General features: G+C 40.3%; 1 protein-coding gene across 2 annotated transcripts in view; it reads right to left on the bottom strand.

Annotated features, from left to right (window-relative positions):
• Positions 1–2,486: 2,486 nt before the first annotated feature.
• The window catches only part of AFG3L2 (AFG3 like matrix AAA peptidase subunit 2), a 43,904-nt gene continuing 26,333 nt past the window's right edge, over positions 2,487–20,057 (bottom strand). For both annotated transcript variants that reach the window (XM_074340395.1, XM_019711360.2), the window contains exons 14-17: positions 19,028–19,143; positions 14,224–14,424; positions 12,637–12,831; positions 2,487–3,264 (exon numbers count right to left, since the gene is read on the bottom strand). In XM_074340395.1, the coding sequence (XP_074196496.1) occupies positions 3,022–3,264; positions 12,637–12,831; positions 14,224–14,424; positions 19,028–19,143 (755 nt within the window). In that variant the 3' untranslated portion in view covers positions 2,487–3,021. The remainder of the gene's footprint in view (positions 3,265–12,636; positions 12,832–14,223; positions 14,425–19,027; positions 19,144–20,057) is intronic.

Raw genomic sequence — 20,057 nt, 5'->3', positions numbered from 1 at the left:
AATCTTTCACCTCCCTACATCATGTCCTGGGCTAGTGGGTCCCACCCAGCTTCCTTGACAACTTGGCTGAGATTGCCAGAGGAGCCACAGAAAATGACCTTTAGGCTTCCATCAAGCTCTTGGTGGGTAAGGGGGCACCAGTTAGGGTGGGTTCCGAGAGCTGCTGAACTTCTTTACATAGGGACTTAGACCCAGAGCCCGGGCCAGCTGCCTGGCCCAGCATGGAGTGAAGGGCTCTCAGACTGGGATTCCAGCAGGACCCGCCAGGCCAGGCCACTAGTGATGAGGGTGAAGGCTGTTTTCTATATAACAAATCACTACTTTCCAGTTCCTGTAACTAACCACTTCTGTAAGCGGTCTTATAAAGTCAAACTCCACAGGACAGGACCGGGCTAGTCTTACTAGTAATTGACAGACATCCGCTGTTTACCACTGGTTATTTCTCCTTCCTGTCCCCTTAAAGTTAGTTGTGAATGTGAGACTTTGCTTTAGCTAAGAGAACGTGAATGGCATGTCACTTCCAGCTGGAAACAAATATTAGTGCTTGGCCTTCTGCTCTGCCTCCCAAGTGGGGGTGCAGATGACCCAGCATCTCCATCGATCTGAGTCCCTGAGTAACTACTGAGCAGAGCCCCCTTAACTTTGTTGGACAAGAAGCAAGAGAGAAGTTTGGAGCCACTGAGATTTAGAGCCACCCCAGTGTGACCTCGCCCCTCATGACAGAACACCCATGCTGTGATGCCACAGCTCACATCCAGTAACTACATTGATTTTGTGCTAAGCCCTAGCCTTGGACACGCAGAAAGCGAATCACTAAACACAGCAGGATGACTTGAACTGAGGTGAGAACAGATCTCATTTTTGCAGAAATCTAAACTATTTTGTGAGACTACAGTAAAAATAAATCTTAGCCATCCCCATGTAACCTGGAAATACTGGTTTTCTCTGAAAATAAGACCTAGGCAGACCATCAGCTCTGATGTGTCTTTTGGAGCAAAAACTAATAATAAGACCTGGTCTTCTATTACGTAAGACCCGGTCATATATAATATTTATATCTGGACTTATATTAAAATAAGACCAGTTCTTTTATTAATTTCTGCTCCAAAAGACGCATTAGAGCTGATGGTCCGGCTAGGTCTTATTTTCAGGGAAACACGGTATGCTAGGTTTGACTGACCTTAGAAAAGATGAGTGCCGTGAGCACCTACTATGGTCCAGGCTCGAGGCCCCAACACAGTTAACACTCCAGTACTATGGAGGACAGGTGTGACCTATCTTGTACAGATGGAAGCCTGCTAAGGTCTGCTACAGTGCTTGATTATAGCTTGTCTCATAGAATGCAGGGGGAGATGGGTTATCATCTGACCAAGTCGCACATACTGCTGTCACTGTTTTTACTGAATCAAACATGACTCATATTTGACACAACCCACTTTGTTCCACCCAGGAGGCCTCTCAGCTGAGGCCTGCCAGAACAGCACATGCTGGCACCTCTCCTTGCAGTAGGATGAAGGAGTACAGAATGTCTTGTCTCCTCCTGGTGTGAAGAGCACACTAAACACCCTGATGGTCAAGTGAGTCCTCCTACACCCTTAAAACAAGTCTTCGCTCAACTATCTCCCACAAGCATCCTCTGAGGAAAGGAGGCCATCAATTCTGCAGGTCACTGAGAAACTCAAGCATCTCCCATGCTCCTGCAATGCAGAGGTAGGGGAGTCAGAAACAGCTGCTTCTGTAGCTGGTGAGCTCAAGTTCAGCATTTCTGGGCTGTGGAAGTGTGGTTACAGGAGGGAGTGGCTTGCTTGGTCTACCTCCCACCCCATCAGCCAGTGCTCCAGATGCCACCTGATTCTGTATCGTAAGTCGGAGAAGTCACTGTTCCCACAACTTAACTACATGAAGAATATGTAAGGCAAGCTGGAATAACATTAAAGATGGCTGCTAGAAAAATATTAATAAATGCAAAAATGTTTGATACCCCCAAGTCCAAAAAGCGACATTTGAAGACTCAGTACATCTTCCTCATGCCACCTTTTGGTAAGAATCTGATCTAGGTTTGCAACATTCTGGAACCACACACACCTTTCTACGTTACTGTAACAGCTTATGATTCAGAAGACCTGGGAAGTCACAATAGATCCAGTGCATAGGGGCCTTCCTAGCTTAGTGTCACTGCCCTTCTCTGAAATCGAGGTGATGGCTTGGGACAGCCTGCCTGACCCACTATGGTTACCCATCGACTTTCAGACCCAGACGGTGTGACTAACGTGCGGTCATAACCAGTCCAGTGAGGATGAAAACTGATGGCATTATCACAGAAACTTGCACCGACTGACGTGGTATCAACATCTAGAGGTTACATCTAGAAGTCACTCATCCTCTTGTGGGAGCTGATGAGCACCAGAAAGACTGACATTTTGTTTTCTAAAAGAAGGTATCCCAAGCATACCCAGTGACCCTTTGTGTGTTCAGAAGGAAAAAAGTACAGTATTTACACTTTATTTTTGATGTAAAGAAGCTGTATTTACATAATACATTCATATTTTTAAGTATGTTACAGCTCTCTGTAGAAAACCATTCCATTAAAATAGCAACATGTGATCTACATTCAATCTTTAAAGTATAAGTCAAATTAAGATATGCTTATCAGGACTCCAATTTAATTTCACAGCCTCTGAAGGGAAATGGGAATGAAGAGTGGGTGATGGAAAGTGAAAAACAGACCTCTCACCCATTAGCAAGCTTTCACAGATTCTCTCTCCCTGACACACATCCAGCTGGCTCCACTGATGGTAGAGAGGGAGCAGCACCGAGCACCAACCTCCGCTCCCCCAGAGTCCGGGGCCTTGGGAGAATCACGCTGCCACCCAGACTGGGACTTCTGAGGCTGAGGATTAAGTACTCCTCTTTCCACCACTTCAACTGGTCAGCAGCTTGTTAAGATCAACTTAGGAGTGTTCTCATTCTTCTGAGAAAGCCAGAGTTGAAATACTGTGCAAACTGAAACCACAATACAAGCTAAAATGGCCTCCCTCCTTGGATCTGGTTGGCGATTTTCTCATCTGGGGACTCCTCTTTTTCCTTTACCCTTTCTTTGTTCCAGTCCTTAAGACCCTCTGGAAGTGAAGTGTCCTCATCCAAGCTGCCAGTGCCTTCCACAAATTCTTCATAGGTAGATTTTTCCGCAAATGGTCTGGGGCCCAAAAGTTCAACCATATCATTCTTATCCAATACTTCTTTTTCTAACAATAGAAGAGCAACCTGAAATGTGAACAATTCCGATTAAACACAGTATTCAGTATTTAGCGAAGTCTATTCAAAGCTAACGTTTTTATTTATAGCCAACCTCATCCCAAAAAAGGGTTTAAGAACATTGAAAAAGATACACAAACACACACACACCAAAAAAAAAAATTTTCGGAGTAAAATGTGAAAAATACTGGAAAAAACAAATGTCCATCAATGGCTAAACACATGTGGCACATCCAGGCAATGAACGGTTATGTGCCTATAATAAAGAATCTCGGAGGAGGAAAAATGGGGGCGTGAGGTGAGCCTCTGTAAAGCTCCCCTGGAATTTACAACGAATCGAACAACAAAAACTCCACAAAGGACTCCCTGCACAACAGACGGGCAAGACGAAGAGGCCCACTACCTACTGAAATCACCTACAGGTGGGCGAATCGCGCAGGCGGACGGGCGGGGGAGGAGGGAAGGCAGAAGTGCGGAGATGGAGCCGCGCGGGCGCAGGACGCAGACCTAGCTCAGTGCTCCGAGCTCGCTGCTTCCCGGAACTACCGCAGCTGCGGGAGAGGGAAGAACTCGGACTGCTAGGGCTCTGCTTAGGGCCCACAGGGCTGAGGGGGCAGCATTAACATGGCTGAACCCAACGCTCACGGCAGAGACCTCAGAGAAAAGACTGAGGGAAAAAGGCTGAAAACCGTGGTTTAAGCCCGCACTGCCGAGCAGAGAACGGAAACCTTAGGCACTGAGACTAGCCGCCCTCTCCCTCCCCTCCCAGAGCTCGCCCCGCCCCCACCTGCCCGGTGCTAGAAGCGAAACAGTAGCAGTGTCAGATCAAAAGAATAGAATATTTGCTGTTCTGAGAACTGTGGCCCACAGACACAGATTCGCAGCCCAACTAGTTCCGGCAAAGGGGAAGGAGCTGTGGAAGCAGGACCGGCTGTGGTGGTGGTCACCGCCATTGCTCTGGGCTACCTCTCACAACTCACCCCGCCCCTGTCCCCACCTATGTGGGCAGATCCCTGCAGGAGTAAACAGAACTGCTGAAACACATGGGCTCTGAATCTGGAGCTGAACAGCTTTGGAACATCAAAAGCTCTCCGCATGCCCACCGGGACACTGCGCCCTGTGACCTAGACGAACTATTAACAGAGGAGAAGCCCGTCTCCCAGGGAATCCCCCCATTGTGTGAGAAGCTGGAATAGTGCAGAGAAAACATAGCACTACCGTGTGGGAGAAGAAAAATAAGCTGCAGTTGGAGAAAAAATAAAACATTCTACCAACAAGTACTGGAAAACAAAAGGTAGACCTCTTCCTATCAACTTGTTGCAGAAGCCACTCCTGTAGATGTCTAGGAAGAGAAATAGTAAATCAGTAATTGCCATGAATAACCAAGGCAACAAGATAGCTCAGAAAGAAAGTGAAAAATCTCCAGAAAAGGCACTTAAAGATACAGAAATATGTGACTTAAATGACAGAGAATTCAAGATGGCAGTTCTGAAAAAACTCAACGAGATGCAAGAAAACACAGATAGGCAGTTAAATGAACTCAGAAACACAATCAAAGAACAGCATGAGCATTTTACAAAAGAGACTGAAATTTTAAAAAAGAACCAAATAGAATTTCTGGAGATTAAGAACTCAATAGAAGAAATTAAGAAAGAAATAACCAGCTTAGGTAGTAGAGTTGACCAGATGGAGGAAAGAATCAGTGACATCGAAGATAGAAACCTGGAAATTACACAGATGGAAGACGAAAGAGACTTGAGACTTCAAAGAAATGAAAGAACTCTATAAGAACTTTCTGACTCCACCAGAAAGAGCAATATAAGAATAATGGACATACCAGAAGGAGAAGAAAGAGAGAAGGGAACAGAGAATATATTCAAACAAATCATCGATGAGAACTTCCCAAACTTGTGGACAGAACTGGACCCTCGAATCCAAGAAGCAAATAAAACACCTAACTGCCTTAATCCCAGCAGGCCTTCTCCAAGGCACATTGTATTGAAGCTGTCTAAAATCAACGACAAAGAAAGAATCCTCAAGGCAGCCAGGGAAAAGAAGATGGTAACTTACAAAGGAAAGCCCATTAGATTATCATCAGATTTTTCAGCAGAAATCTACAATCCAGGAGGGAGTGGAACCAAATATTCAAACTGTTGAAAGAGAGAAATTATGAGCCAAGAATAATATATCCAGCAAAGATATCCTTTAGAGATGAAGGAAGAATAAAGACCTTTCCAGACATACAGAAGCTGAGAGAATTTTCTAATACACGACCTGTACTACAAGAAATACTAAAGGAGGCTATTCGACCACCATCAACAGGGACAATTTGTGGCAACCAAAACATAAAAAAGGGGAGAGTAAAGGCGGAATATGGGAATGGAGAAAGTAAGCGTGCTGAAGGAAATGGAATACTCTAAATATCAAACTTTCTTTTACATAAACTTAAGGGTAACCACTCAAAAAAAATACAGAACTGAAATATATACTGAAATAAAAGAAGAAACAGAGGGAAACATCATAGAATACCACCACACAGAAATAATAGACAACAACAAAAAGGCAAAGAAACAATGGAGACACAGTCTTACCAGAAAACTAAAGATAGGATGACAGGAAATCCTCACATATCAATAATCACCCTAAAAGTAAATGGACTGAACTCACCAATAAAAAGGCACAGAGTAGCAGACTGGATCAAAAAATTAAACCCATCCATATGTTGTCTCCAAGAGACACATCTCAGCTACAAGGACAAGCATAGACTCAAAGTGAAAGGGTGGAAATTGACATTCCAAGCAAATTGTACCCAGAGAAAATCAGGTGTAGCCATAATGATATCAGATGAAACAAAATTGAAGGTGAAAAAGATAACAAGAGACAAAGATGGACATTTCATAATGGTGAAGGGGACTATGCAACAAGAAGACATAATAGTCATCAATATTTATGCCCCCAATCAGGGAGCACCGAAATATACCAAGCAACTACTAACAGAACTAAAGGGAGAAATTGACCTAAACACAATTATACTAGGGACTTAAATACATCATTGACAGCTATGGATAGATCATCCAAACAGAAAATAAATAACGAAATAGCAGCCCTACATGACATATTAGATGAAATGGACATAATTGACATTTATAGAGCATTTCATCCTAAAACATATATTCTTTTCTAGTGTACATGGAACATTCTCAAGGATAGACCATATATTTGGACATAAAATCAGCCTCAGCAAATTTAAGAAGATTGAAATCAAACCAAGCATATTCTCTGATCACAAGGCTTTGAAATTGGATATCAACTGCAAAAAGAAAGCAGGAAAAACCACAAATACATGGATATTAAACAACATACTTTTAAAGAAGGACTGGGTCAAAGAAGAAGTTAGAGGAGAGATCAAAAGATACACAGAAACAAATGACAATGAAAATGCATCCTACCAAAACTTTCGGGATGCAGCAAAAGCAGTTTTAAGAGGGAAATTTATCTCATTACAGGCCTATCTCAAGAAACAAGAAAACTCCCAAATAAATAGCCTCATGTTACACCTTAAAGAACTACAAAAAGAACAAGTGAAACCCAAGGTCAGCAGAAGAAAGGAAATAACAAAAATTAGAGCACAACTAAATGAAATAGAGAACAAAAAGACAATAGAAAAAATTAATGTGACAAAGAGCTGGTTCTTTGAGAAGATTAACAAAATTGACAAACCCTTGGCTAGACTTACTAAGATAAAAAGAGAGAAGACACTAATGAACAAAATCAGAAACGAAAAAAGGGAAGTTATCACGGACACCACAGAAATACAAAGGATCATCCAAGAATACTATGAAGGACTATATGCCACCAAATTCAATAACCTAGAAGAAATGGACAAGTTCTTAGAAACATATAGCCTTCCAAGGCTGAACCATGAAGAAATGGAAAATCTAAACAGACCGATCACCAGTAACAAAATTGAATCAGTCATCCAAAACCTTCCCCAAAGCAAAAGTCCGGGACCAGATGGCTTCACTAGTGAATTCTACCAAAACTTCAAAGAGGATCTAATACCAATCCTGCTCAAACTCTTCCAAAAAATTGAAGAAGAGACAGTATTCCCTAACTCATTTTATGAGACCAAAATTACCCTGATACCAAAATCTGGTAAGGACAGCACAAAAAAAGAAAACTACAGACCAATATCTCTGATGAATACAGATGCAAAACTCCTAAACAAAATTCTAGCAAATCGAATACAACAATGCATTAAAAAGATTATTCATCACGACCAAGTGGGGTTCATCCCCGGGGCACAAGGATGGTTCAACATCTGCAAATCCATCAATGTGATACATCACATAAACAAAATAAAGGACAAAAATCATATGATTATATCAATTGATGCAGAAAAAGCATTTGACAAGATACAACATCCATTTATGATTAAAATACTTAATAAAATAGGTATAGAAGGAAAATACCTTAACATAATAAAGGCCATATATGACAAGCCCTCTGCTAATCTCATAATTAATGGTGAAAAACTGAAGCCCTTTGCTCTACGTTCAGGAACACCACAGGGCTGTCCCCTATCACCTCTGCTTTTCAACATCGTGTTGGAAGTCCTTGCCAGAGCAATCAGGCAAGAGAAAGAAATAAAAGGCATCCAAATTGGGAATGAAGAAGTTAAATTATCACTCTTTGCAGATGACATGATGCTATATATAGAAAACCCTAAGGACTCCACCAAAAAGCTATTAGAAACAATCAACGAATACAGTAAAGTTGCTGGCTACAAAATCAACATACAAAAGTCCATTGCTTTCCTATATACTAACAATGAAATGTCACCAAATGAATGGGAGAAGATTTTTGCAAACAGTGCCTCCGACAAGGCGCTAATATCCAGAATATACAAGGAACTCATGCAACTCAACAACAAAAAAAAACAACCCAATTGAAAAATGGGCAGAGGATCTGAAGAGACATTTCTCCAAAGAGGACATACAAATGGCAAATAGACATATGAAAAATGCTCAACATCACTAATCATCAGAGAAATGCAAATCAAAACCACAATGAGATATCACCTCACCCCAGTCAGAATGGCTATCTATCATCAACAAGACAAATAGTAACAAGTGTTGGAGAGGCTGTGGAGAAAAAGGAACCCTCATACATTGTTGGTGGGAATGCAGACTGGTACAGCCGTTATGGAAGGCAGTCTGGAGGTTCCTCAAAAAATTACGAATAGAATTACTATATGACCCAGCAATCCCTCTCCTGGGTATCTACCCACAGAATCTGAAAACATTTATACATAAAGACACGTGTGCTCCAATGTTCACTGCAGCTTTGTCTACGGTGGCCAGGACATGGAAACAACCAAAATGTCCTTCGATAGATGAATGGATAAAGAAGTTGTGGTATATATGCACAATGGAATACTATTCGGCGGTAAGAAAAGATGATATAGGAACATTTGTGGCAACATGGATGGACCTTGAGAGTGTAATGCTGAGCGAAATAACTCGGACAGAAAAAGCAGAGAACCATGTGATTTCACTGATATGTGGTATATAAACCAAAAACAACAAAAGAACAAGACAAACAAATGAGAAACAGAAACTCATAGACACAGACAATAGTTTAGTGGTTACCAGAGGGTAAGGGGGGTGGGAGGTGGGAGATGAGGGTAAGGGGGATCAAATATATGGTGATGGAAGGAGAACTGACTCTGGGTGGTGAACACACCATGGGATTTATAGATGATGTAATACAGAATTGTACACCTGAAATCTATGTAATTTTACTAACAATTGTCACTCCAATAAATTTAAAAATTAAAAAAAAATAAAAGAATCTCTCTGTTCTATTTATACATGTCAGAGAGACATGAGAAAAATGAGATGCATAATGTCTGTAGTATACTATGTTTACTCTTTAAAGGAAGGGAAAAAAATCTTTTTATGTGGATACATAAAGAAATTCTGGAAGGATACATATGTAAGTAAGTGGTTGGGGGTAAGCTGGGTGAAAAAATAGAAATAGGGTGAGCAGGAAATTTTAAAAGTTAGTTGAAAATAATAAAGACAAACACGAAGATATAAAATGAAGCCAGGAAGGTTCATATGAAAATATGTATCTTGAAATTCTATTCATTTGTATGGTTGAACCACAAATTTGACACTACACATTTTAACAGGCCACCGAGAGGAGATACCTGACCAACTACGTGTCTGGAGGTGCATGATGGTGTCAGGGGAACGGTGTTAGAGCATCTGACCATTACAGAAAACAAAGTGGGTTAAACTGATCTCATAAAATAGATTTAATAGGTAACTCCCTACTTAGAAATTTTTAACGTATCGGTAGTTTACGTTAAATGCTATGTTTTTAAAGATAACAATAAAAATTTTCTACTGTCTTTTCCACTTTTAAAAACTTTATTATGGAATATTTCAAATAAATACAAAAATAGAAAAAAATGGATAACTAATCCCCATGTAACCACTTTCAATAATTATTAATTTAGAGCCATTTTTGCTTGATCTATTTCCTGTATTATTTTGAAGACAATCCCAGATGTCGTATCATTTTATCCACATATATTTTTGTCTATATCTCTAAGAGATAAAGGCATTTGAAAAAATATAACCAGAATATTAAAACGATCTTTTTAAATATATTGTTTGCATACATAAGATTTGGAGAAAAGCTTTAGAATTTATTCTTAGGCCATCTTTAATTCTCATTTGCTTGTTTATACAGTTGTGGATAACCACTTAAGTTCTGATAATATATTTTATATATTATTGATATATTTTATTCTTTTTTTCATACCAAGTCTTCAAAATCCAGTGTGCATTTTATGCTCATATTACATCTCAATTCAGACTAGACACATTGACAGCACAGGCACGGTTAGAAGTTAATGGCAAGGGTTCTGCAGACAGGACGTCTGGGTCCGAATCCTGGTCCTACCACTTACCAACTAACTGCATAATGACCTTAAGCAAAGTTAAGCAACATTGTTTCTTTATGTATCAGTTTCTTCATCTGTAAAATGGGAAAATAATGTAGTGACTTCATGAGGTTGGATGGGGTTTTAGAGAATACATCTTAAACAGTATGTGATACACATAAGATATTAAGTAAATGCTAGCTATTCTTATTCTCCTAAAGCTTGGCCCTTAGAGATCAACGTGTTCAACTCCTCGTCCCACAGGTGACTAAACTGAGTCCTGAGTTTGGAAGGCACTAGTCTTAGCAGCAAAGGCTGCTAAGCCACCTCTCCTCTTGATGGCTCCCTATCTCCTGGCTGGCTCGACATTACCTTGAACAGATTTAATTTTTCTGCTGGACCAAGCAGTACTTCAGAACTCTGCAGTGTTTCAAGATCCTCACTCTGTTGAATATATTTTCCCTTCACAAACTCTTCTTTGTTACCACTGTCAATCAGTACACATACTATACATACGGAAGAAATTAACTGGGTGAAATCCCCTGGACCCATGTGAGCATTTATGGTGTACATGTGGGTCCCTGAACTCACACTCTGTCCTCCTAGAGCTAGTCATCCCCGGGTGAGCACTTCCTCCCTCCCCTCTTTCACAGCTCATTTCCTTCTTTTTAACTATTGGCTGTAGGGGGTAACCAACAAATCCTATCTGGCCTGGAGCTCCTATCCATGTTCTATTAGCAAATGCTTACTGCTATGTCCTCTTGGTTGTCAAGACAGACCCCTCCCCTGCCACAGGCTGTGTCTGCCCCTAGGAGGAATCCTGGAGTCATCCTGAGGGCTTTCCTCCCATTTGTTCTCTACTTAATCTCATTAAGTTTAATCAGTAACTCTTGGTTTTTAGATCTGTCACCACCAGCACCATCTCAGGAATATTAACACACACCTGCAACAGCTCTGAGCTGGTGTCTGTTCTAGTGTCTCCTGTTCCACTGGAGCTGGCACACTGCTGCCATACTCTCCTTTTAAATGATGAACTGTAATCATTTCCACTCAAGATTCTTTAAGACTCTACCATAAAACAAGGGGGTTGGATTAGACCATTTTGAAAGTCATGTCTATTCCTAAAACTGTGTTTCTAAATTTTCCACCTCGCTTTTGAGGATTGGGATACTGCAGCCCCGATTCCCCCATGATCTGCTCCAGGCAAGCAGGCAGGCAGGCTCAATCCTGCCCTCCTCCCCACAACCTTCTCTGCTCACCGGGGCTCTATGCTGAGAGCTCCTCCTCTCCTTGTCTTTCCCATTCACTGTAACCTGACTATGCTTCAAGGTAAAATTTAAGCCCTATCTTCTATCTAAAGCCTTCTCTGGCCACTCTGATTTTTCCTTTCTTTGAGTTCCTGCTGCATACTTTCTAGTGTTTCACAGACACTAGCTCTCTCCTCACTTACACTGTGTACTTTTGTGAAAAGATGTCACGGAATTTTAGAATTACACAGCACAGGGAAGGCTCACCGAGGCTTCTCTGAAGACTTGCTGATGAATAGCCTACCTTAGACTATTATTTTATCTATGGCAATACTTTATAAGGCTTTTTCATTTGTGTTTTCTCATTAGAGTGTGAAATGTTCAAAGAACAAAAAATTCTAATTTTGGTTGCATGGATTCTGAATAATTAAGAGTTTATTGGATGCAAGAAATCCACTGAATTCAGAAAGAATTTGTCCCTTTGCAGGTGCTATCAAGTAAGGTACAATAATGAAAAACATGAAGCTATTTATCCATGGATGCTCATAATTAAGCCAAATACACTTTTTATGTGCTGATTTCCTGCTTATAAAGTTCAGCCAATTCTTTTATGTGCCCTTTCATCCGTCACAACCTGTTTATTCCAGAGGTAAAAAACAATGGTAAATTTCTATCAGTCCATTGTGCTCCATATTTAGGAGTACAGCAGGGCTTCGAATAATGTCATTTCATTATAAGGCTGATGAGAGGCCATAGGAACTTAATTCTTGTTTATATCAACTAAACAAGATGGTAAAACTGGTTTCATTATAGGTCATTTCACTTCAAGTTGCAGAAACCATCAACGACATTAAGTGAGGATTTATTGTGCTGGTAAAAGACTTGGTGCGGAAGAGTGCAGATTCAATTGTTTATTTGGTAGCTGTTAATAGCCTTCATTAATTCCTCATTCATATCCCTAAGAGTCACAAGAGCTGAGATCATGCCTGCTTTTGCTCACCACCATATTCCCACCACCTCATGGACACAGAGCAGACACATCAGAATGAAGGAAGGAACCCAAGAGTTAGCCAGATACAGGGCAGGCTGACGTCTACCAACCAACCAAAAGAGTCGATCATCACTTTAATCTTTTTCTGCAAAACTGTGTATAGAGTCATTTGTACAACTGGCACCTACCTTTTCCACATCAGCTTTCTTTTCTGTGAGAAGAGCTACTGTTCTTTTATAAGCATCATTAATAAGTATTCGTACTTCGTCATCTATCAGTCTTGCAGTGGCTTCACTATAAGGTTTCTCTAATACCATGTCACCCTGACGTGGGAGGTCAAAGGAGATTTGCCCAACCTTTTCATTCATGCCAAACTGAACAATCTGAAAAAGAATACATGATTAGTGGTGGACATCCATTTTTGCTGACAGGATAACATATTTTTATAAAATGCCAGTAAATTTTTACAATGACATTAACTCCACACACTTCATTGTAATGCTACTCGTTAACCTGCCAAAATCTACATGGCAGCCTTGAGCTGGCTGAGTAGACAGGGTGTTTTTGCAGATGGTGGCAGCATAGTACAGTGTTCTAAACTCCTCAACTAGGAATACAGACTGGAAGCCCACAGACAACATCCACAGCAAAATCAGGTGAGAAACAGGTGGGGACAAATCCCAACGGCGATGAGACCTACATGATTATTACTCTTCATGAAAGGAAGTAGAAGAGAAGAAGCGTCTGACAGATCCAAGAGAGTAAGAACCCCAAACCCTCTAGGCTCTTCCTACCTGACATGCCAACCTGACAACAACTAAACATGGAAGGGGCATGTGCATTTTCCTATTCCCTGAGTCCTGAGTCCACAGGTCTGGGAGGCTGTATGAAGAGGCTAGCCCACTCTGGGCCATATGAGTCCCCAAAACTCACCAGAATAAGCCCCTCATTAAGTAGAATCTTCTGGAAGTAAAATCCAAACTGACTAGAAAAGAGAAGGCCCAGATAAAAGTGGGGAGCAGGAACAGAGCCAGGAAAACTCAAAAAGTAGGAAGCCATGTTTTTTAAAAACCATGACAACAACAGAAAAGGGAATCCTAAAGCTACAAAACTAGAAAAGCTGTCCTAATCTTCCTCCCTCCTAAGAGGTCAGGAAAACACATTTCATGTAAAAATGGGCAATAGAAAACTCTCTTATCAAGTTTTTAGGAGAAAAAAGGGAGCAGAATAATGTGTCCTTAGATAAGGAAAGCAGGATGGTAAGACATGTCCATAAAACACGAAAACTATAACCTACTACTTCAAAAAGGCTAAAGGAAATAAGGAGAATTAGAGAAAATATATATCAGGAGAATTAAAGACAACATATATCCGAATCAGAAAACTCAGATGAGGTGCTAGAACATAAGAAAAAGTTAGACATAAAATAAAAAAAAATATTTTAAAAATAAAGATTAAGCTATAAAGAACATAAGAGCCAACAACCACAACAAACAATGCTGTAAGAAACAGAAGGTAAAGAGGACAGTAAGAGATTTTTTTTTTTAAATGAGTCATTAAAAAGGATTGAGAAAGTGATAGATCCAGAAGAGCTAACATATGAGTAACAGGAGTACCTAAAGAGAGTCATTTCTTTTCATAAGTTTTGATTGCTTTAAAAGGAATTTCTTTTAAGAAACAATCTTTGCCTAAAAAGCCTAAACCAGTCAAACACATGAATGACCATTTCTCACGCAAATGTAAGATGAGGAAGAAATACTCTGTTTCATACTTACTTGGGCATATGCACTTTGAGTCACTTTTCTCAAGTCATCTTGAGCGCCAGTTGTAATTCTTCCAAAGAAGATTTCTTCTGACACCCGGCCACCCAGAGTCATGCACATTCTATCCAAGAGCTGCTCCTTGGTGTACAGGTATTGTTCTTTGGGTAAATACTGAGCGTAACCCAGTCCTTTGCCCCTTGGGATGATGGACACCTGACAAGTAGAACACATACAAACTGTTGGAGATACACCACCAAATGTAGACTTGATCACGTTTATTTACAGATAGACTCACGTATAAAAAGTAACTGGGCAACCCCATCAGCCTTGGCTAGATGAGATCTAGCAGGAATGACTGTTCAGGTGGAATATTTTCTCTTAGGATAACTTCACCTTAGAGTTCTAGAAAGTATTTCTTGTCTTTTTACAGAACTCAATTGAAACTATTCAGTCTTGACTAGAGGACTGCTGGTGAGTAATGACTCCTCCTAAGAACTCAAATACAGTGCAGGCTAAATTCTACTTAACTGTCATCTGCGGCCACGGCCACACCCGAAGGGGTAAGGCAGACCAAGATGCTCAACAGCCTTCATCTTCTAGTCCTCGTTTTGCAATTGAGTAAATTCCTTTAATGTTTTAAAAATCCACTTTACTGAGAGATCATACATAAAAAATGAACCCTTTTAAAGTATACAGTTCAAAGAGTTTTGACAAATATAACTTCCTATCACAATGAAGATACAAAATACTCTCCTCAATCCCTAAAAGTTCCCTTGTGCCTCTTTGTAGTCAACCTTCTCCCCCATCCCTAGTCCCAGGCAACTATAGATATGCTTTCAGGCCTTATGGATTAGTTACAATTTCTAGCATTGCATATAAATGGAATCATACAGTACGCTTCATTGTGTCTGGTTTTTCTCACTGTTTCTGAGATTCACCCCCACTGTTGTATGTATTAATAGTTCATTCATTTTTACTGCTGTGTAGCACTCCATTGTATAAACATACCAAATATCCATTTCATTCTCAAGGGATATCAGGGTTGTTTCCAGTTTACTGCTATTATGAATGAAGTTTGTAAAAGTCTTTGTGTAAACATTGTTTCCACTTCTCTTGCATAAATATCTAGAAGTAGGATCAGTTGGACATATAGAAGCATTTATCTCTAAGAAACTGCGACAATTTCCCGAAATGGTTATACCATTTCACATTTCCATCAGAAATGTATGAGAGTTCCAGCTGCTCCATATCCTTACCAAAACTTAGGACTGGCTTTTAAATTTTAACCATTTGGTATTTCCTTAGGGTTTAATTTGCACTTCCCTGATGACTAATGATATTGAGATTTTTATTGCTTAATGTCTATTCATATACCATCTTTTGTGAAGTATATGCTAAAATCTTTTGCCTAGTTTACTGAGTTTTACTGGATTGCTTGTCTTCTTATTATTGAGTGTTAAGAGTTCTTTATGTATTGTAGATACAAGTCCTTTTTTACACAAGTGTACTGCAAGTATTTTCAGAGTGTGTGACTTGCCTTTCATTTTTTTATTTTATTTTATTTTACTGGGGAAGGAGAATAGGACTTTATTGGGGAACAGTGTGTACTTCCAGACCTTTTTTCCAAGTCAAGTTGTCCTTTCAAACTTAGTTGTGGAGGGTGCCGTTCAGCTTCAAGTTGTTGTCCTTTCAGTCTTAGTTGTGGAGGGCGCAGCTCAGCTCCAGGTCCAGTTGCCGTTTCTAGTTGCAGGGGGCACAACCCACTATCCCTTGCGGGAGTCGAACCGGCAACCTTGTGGTTGAGACGACGCACTCCAACCGAGCCATCCGGGAGCTCAGCGGCAGCTCAGTTCAAGGTGCCGTGTTCAATCTTAGCTGCAGGGGGTGCTGCCCACCATCCCTTGCAGGACTTAAGGAGTCGAACCGGCAACCTTGTGGTTGAGAGCCCACTGGCCCATGTGGGAATCGAACCAGCAGCCCTCTGAGTTAGGAGCATGGAGCTCTAACCGCCTGAGCCACCGGGCTAGCCCTTGCCTTTCATTTTCTTAATCGTGTCTTTCAAAGACAAAAAGTTTTTAATTTTGATGAGCTCCCATTTATTAACTGTTTTTGTGGTTCATGGTTTTTTGTGTCCTAAGAAATTTCTGGCTACCCAAAGTTAAAAAACTTTTTCCCATGTTTTCTTCTAGAAATTTTATAGTTATAGCTTTTATGATCTATTTCAAATTATTTTTTTTTACATATGATGTAAGGGTCAATATTTACTTTTTTCAAATAAACACTGAGTTGCCAGAACCATTTGTTGGTAAGACAATCCTCCCCACCTTGAATTACCTTGGAATCTCTGTTGAAAATCAATGAACTAATTATGCATGAAGGTCTATTTCCAGACTCTATTCCATCTCACTGATCTCTACATCTAGTTCTTTCACTAATATTAGCCTTCATTACTGTAGCTGTATATAATGTCTTCAAATCGGTTAGTGGGCCAGCCCCGTGGCTCAGGTGGTTGGAGCGCTGTGCTCCTAATGCTGAGGTCACTGGTTCGATTCCCACATAAGCCACTGAGCGAGCTGCCGTGAGCTGCCGTGGGCTGCTGTGAGCGGCCGACCGACAACTGGCGACTGACTGCTTCAGCCGGAGGGAGCGCAAGGCTCATAATACCAGCATGGGCCAGGGAGCTGTGTCCTATACAACTAGACTAAGAAACAGCGGCTTGAACCGGAGTAGTTGGGGGGTAGGCGGAAGAAAGGGGGGAAAAAAATTCCTTCAACTTCATTTTTTTGGCTATCGTAGCTGATATCTGCATTTCCATGTAAGTTTTAGAGAAGCATTATCAATTTCTACACAAAAGTCTGCTCTAATAATGATACCGATTACACTGAAACTACAGATCAATTTGGGGAGAACTGACATCATAGCATTCCATGAACATAGAGTATTTCTATTTTTATTTACGTCTTGTTTAATTTAATGTACAGGTCCTACAAAGATTTTGATAAGTTTATCCCTATGTATTTCATATTTTTGGATGCTGTTGTAAATAAAATTGAATCTTTAAAATTTCATTTTGCAATTGGTCATTGCTAATATACAGAAATACGAGGTGTGATCAAACAATATGGTGAATGTTTAAATAAAACAAATTTATTACAGTAAAAGACACATCGCCATTAATTCCCCTCAAAATACTCCCCCTCACTTCCAACATACTTATCCCATCATTCTTGCCACTTTCTGAAGCAGTTCTGGAAGTCCTCTTTCGTGAGTGTTGTTATTTGTGCTGTCATGGGTGCCTTGATGTCTTTAATCATTTTGACATCAGGGAACAGCCAGAAGTCCCACAGTGCCAGATCTAGTGAATAATGTATCCATAAATAAGGACACAACGTAAATGTTTTTATTTGACAGACACTGCCATATACCAGAAAAGATGTGTGACACGGAGCATTGTCATGATGGAGGATGAAACCATTTACCCCAGCACACTTTAAAACACACCTTCTCTCAATCATAGCTCATACCCGACAGACTACACCAAACAAGTTGAAACTTGTCACACACTGTTACTAAGGTTCGATGCACCTCTTCCCGTATAGAAGATCTCTGCCTTTCCGCTCGATGGTACTTGGCAGCAGCATTTACATCTTGTGATCACAATGGAAAGGCTCCGTGTCACACATCACTTCTGGTATATGGCAGTGTCTGTCAAATAAAAGCTTTACGGTGTGTCCTCATCCACCTTATTCACTAGATCTGCCACCATGAGACTGCTGGCTCTTCCCCAAGTCAAAATGATTCAGGACATTGAGGCAGCCATGACAGGACAGCTAATGACACGAAAGGGGACTTCCAGAACTGCTTCAGAAAGTGGCAAGAACAATGGGATGTGTTCAAAGCGAGGGGGAGTATTTTGAGGGGGATTAATCGTAATGTGTCTTTTACTGTAATAATTTTTTGTAATTTAAACATTCACCGTGTTTTTTTGGTCACACTTCCTTGTGTATGGAACTTGATTTCAGCAACCTTGCTAACTTCACTTATTAGGTCTAGTGGCTTTTTTTTAAGATTATTTAGGATGTTTTGTGTGTACTCTAATGTTGTCCCCTTACTTCAGGAGATCCCCCTCAATTTCCAGCTGTCCCAACATTGCAAGTCAGTTAGGCTGCTTCCTGTCATCCAGGCTGCATTGGTTTGGGGGAATACACTCAGTGGAAAAAGCAGAAAATTTAACTATCTCACTTGGCACACCCCTGTTCTCTTTGGTCTCTGCTTACTTTCCCAGGCTCTCTGGGATCTTGTTGTACAGGCATAGTTTAGTGGTCAGACAGCTATATGTACGGTTTCTACTTAGATTTGGATCTCACCCCCTGCAGGTTTCTCATTTCTAGGATTTTCCAGTTAAATTTCCAGTATTCTTCAAATCCTGAACGTTCTCCTCTGCCACTTCATTATAGTAAGGCCAGCATTTTCCACCAGTTGCTGTTGAAAACTCTCAAGCAAGAAAGCCACAAATACCCAATTCTAACCCACTGTAGATGCTACTATTTGAGAGTAAATTTTCCACCAGCTTTGGTCTGCTTTTGGAAACTTTTCAATCTCCTCTAAGAGTAGTTTTCTTTCCAAAACTTTGTAACTTATTTGTGGGAGGGTTTACATAACCACTTCATCCCACCATTATTACTAGATATTTCTGTTAAATTTCTTTTAATTTAAAAATCTTATCCATTTATCTTTTGCAGGAATGCAATTTTCTCCTCAAGTAATTGCTCACACAATCATCTGAACTTGACTACTTCAACACAAACTGCTTTACCTTTAGAAGTGGGTCTGCATGTTCCAGATACCAGCCAGCAACTGCATGACCTGCTTCATGATACGCCACAGTTTTCTTCTCCTCAGGCTGCAGAACCTGGGTTTTTTTCTCTAAGCCTGACAAAATAAAAAACAAAAAACCCAAAACCACTGCTTTAGTGACACTGACATAAAAAGACAATTACAGGGTGGGGATGAGGGAGAAGGTGAGAGGATTAGAAAGCACAAATTGGTAACCACAAGATTGCCACGGGGATACAAAAGATAGTTTGGGGAATATAATCAATAATGTAAAGATTTGGTAGGGTATCCGATGGACACTTGTCTTATTAGGGAGACCACTTCATGGACAGCATAGGTGCCTGACCACTGCAGTGTACACCTGAAGCTGAAGCTGAATAATAATGAATGTCAACTATATAATATATATATATATATATATATATATATATATATATATATATATATATATATATATATTCATGGGATATGGAGTACAGCATAGGGAAAAGAGTCAATGGAATTGTAACAGCTATATATGATGTGAGAGGGGTAGTAGATTGGAGGAGGGGACTTATCACTTTGTAAGGGGTATGAATGTCTAACTGTTACAATGTTTTGTACACCTGAAACTAATAAAAGACAATTATACAATACTACATAATGCCTTATCTAAAAGGTAATTTAGAGATTAAGATGCTTCTGACAATCCAAAAATTACCAATCAAGGTCAGAATAAAAGGAAAGGATCACCTTCAAAATACACCAGTTAGAGCAAAAATGCAGTTACTACCCCTACACCCAGGCCCATGTTTCTAACTCTTCCACTCTTTTGAGCCACATATATTGTTTCGGGAAATAAACAGAAACACAAAATTAAATTTAGCACTTAGCTCAACTTAAAGCATATCCAATTCACAGAAAACATGGAAGTCTGAAAAGCACTCACTGCTCAGTCTAGGTATTCAGAATTATCAAGCACTGGGTGTATAAAGATGCCTGCCACACAAAAGACTGCCTACTCTCTGTTC

The sequence above is a fragment of the Rhinolophus sinicus genome, chromosome 4 (assembly GCF_057876585.1).
Source record: "Rhinolophus sinicus isolate RSI-liver-muscle chromosome 4, RSI-T2T, whole genome shotgun sequence".
Lineage (NCBI taxonomy): Eukaryota > Metazoa > Chordata > Mammalia > Chiroptera > Rhinolophidae > Rhinolophus > Rhinolophus sinicus.
Note: the sequence above shows the minus strand (reverse complement) of the source record. Positions and strands in the feature narration are given on the sequence as shown.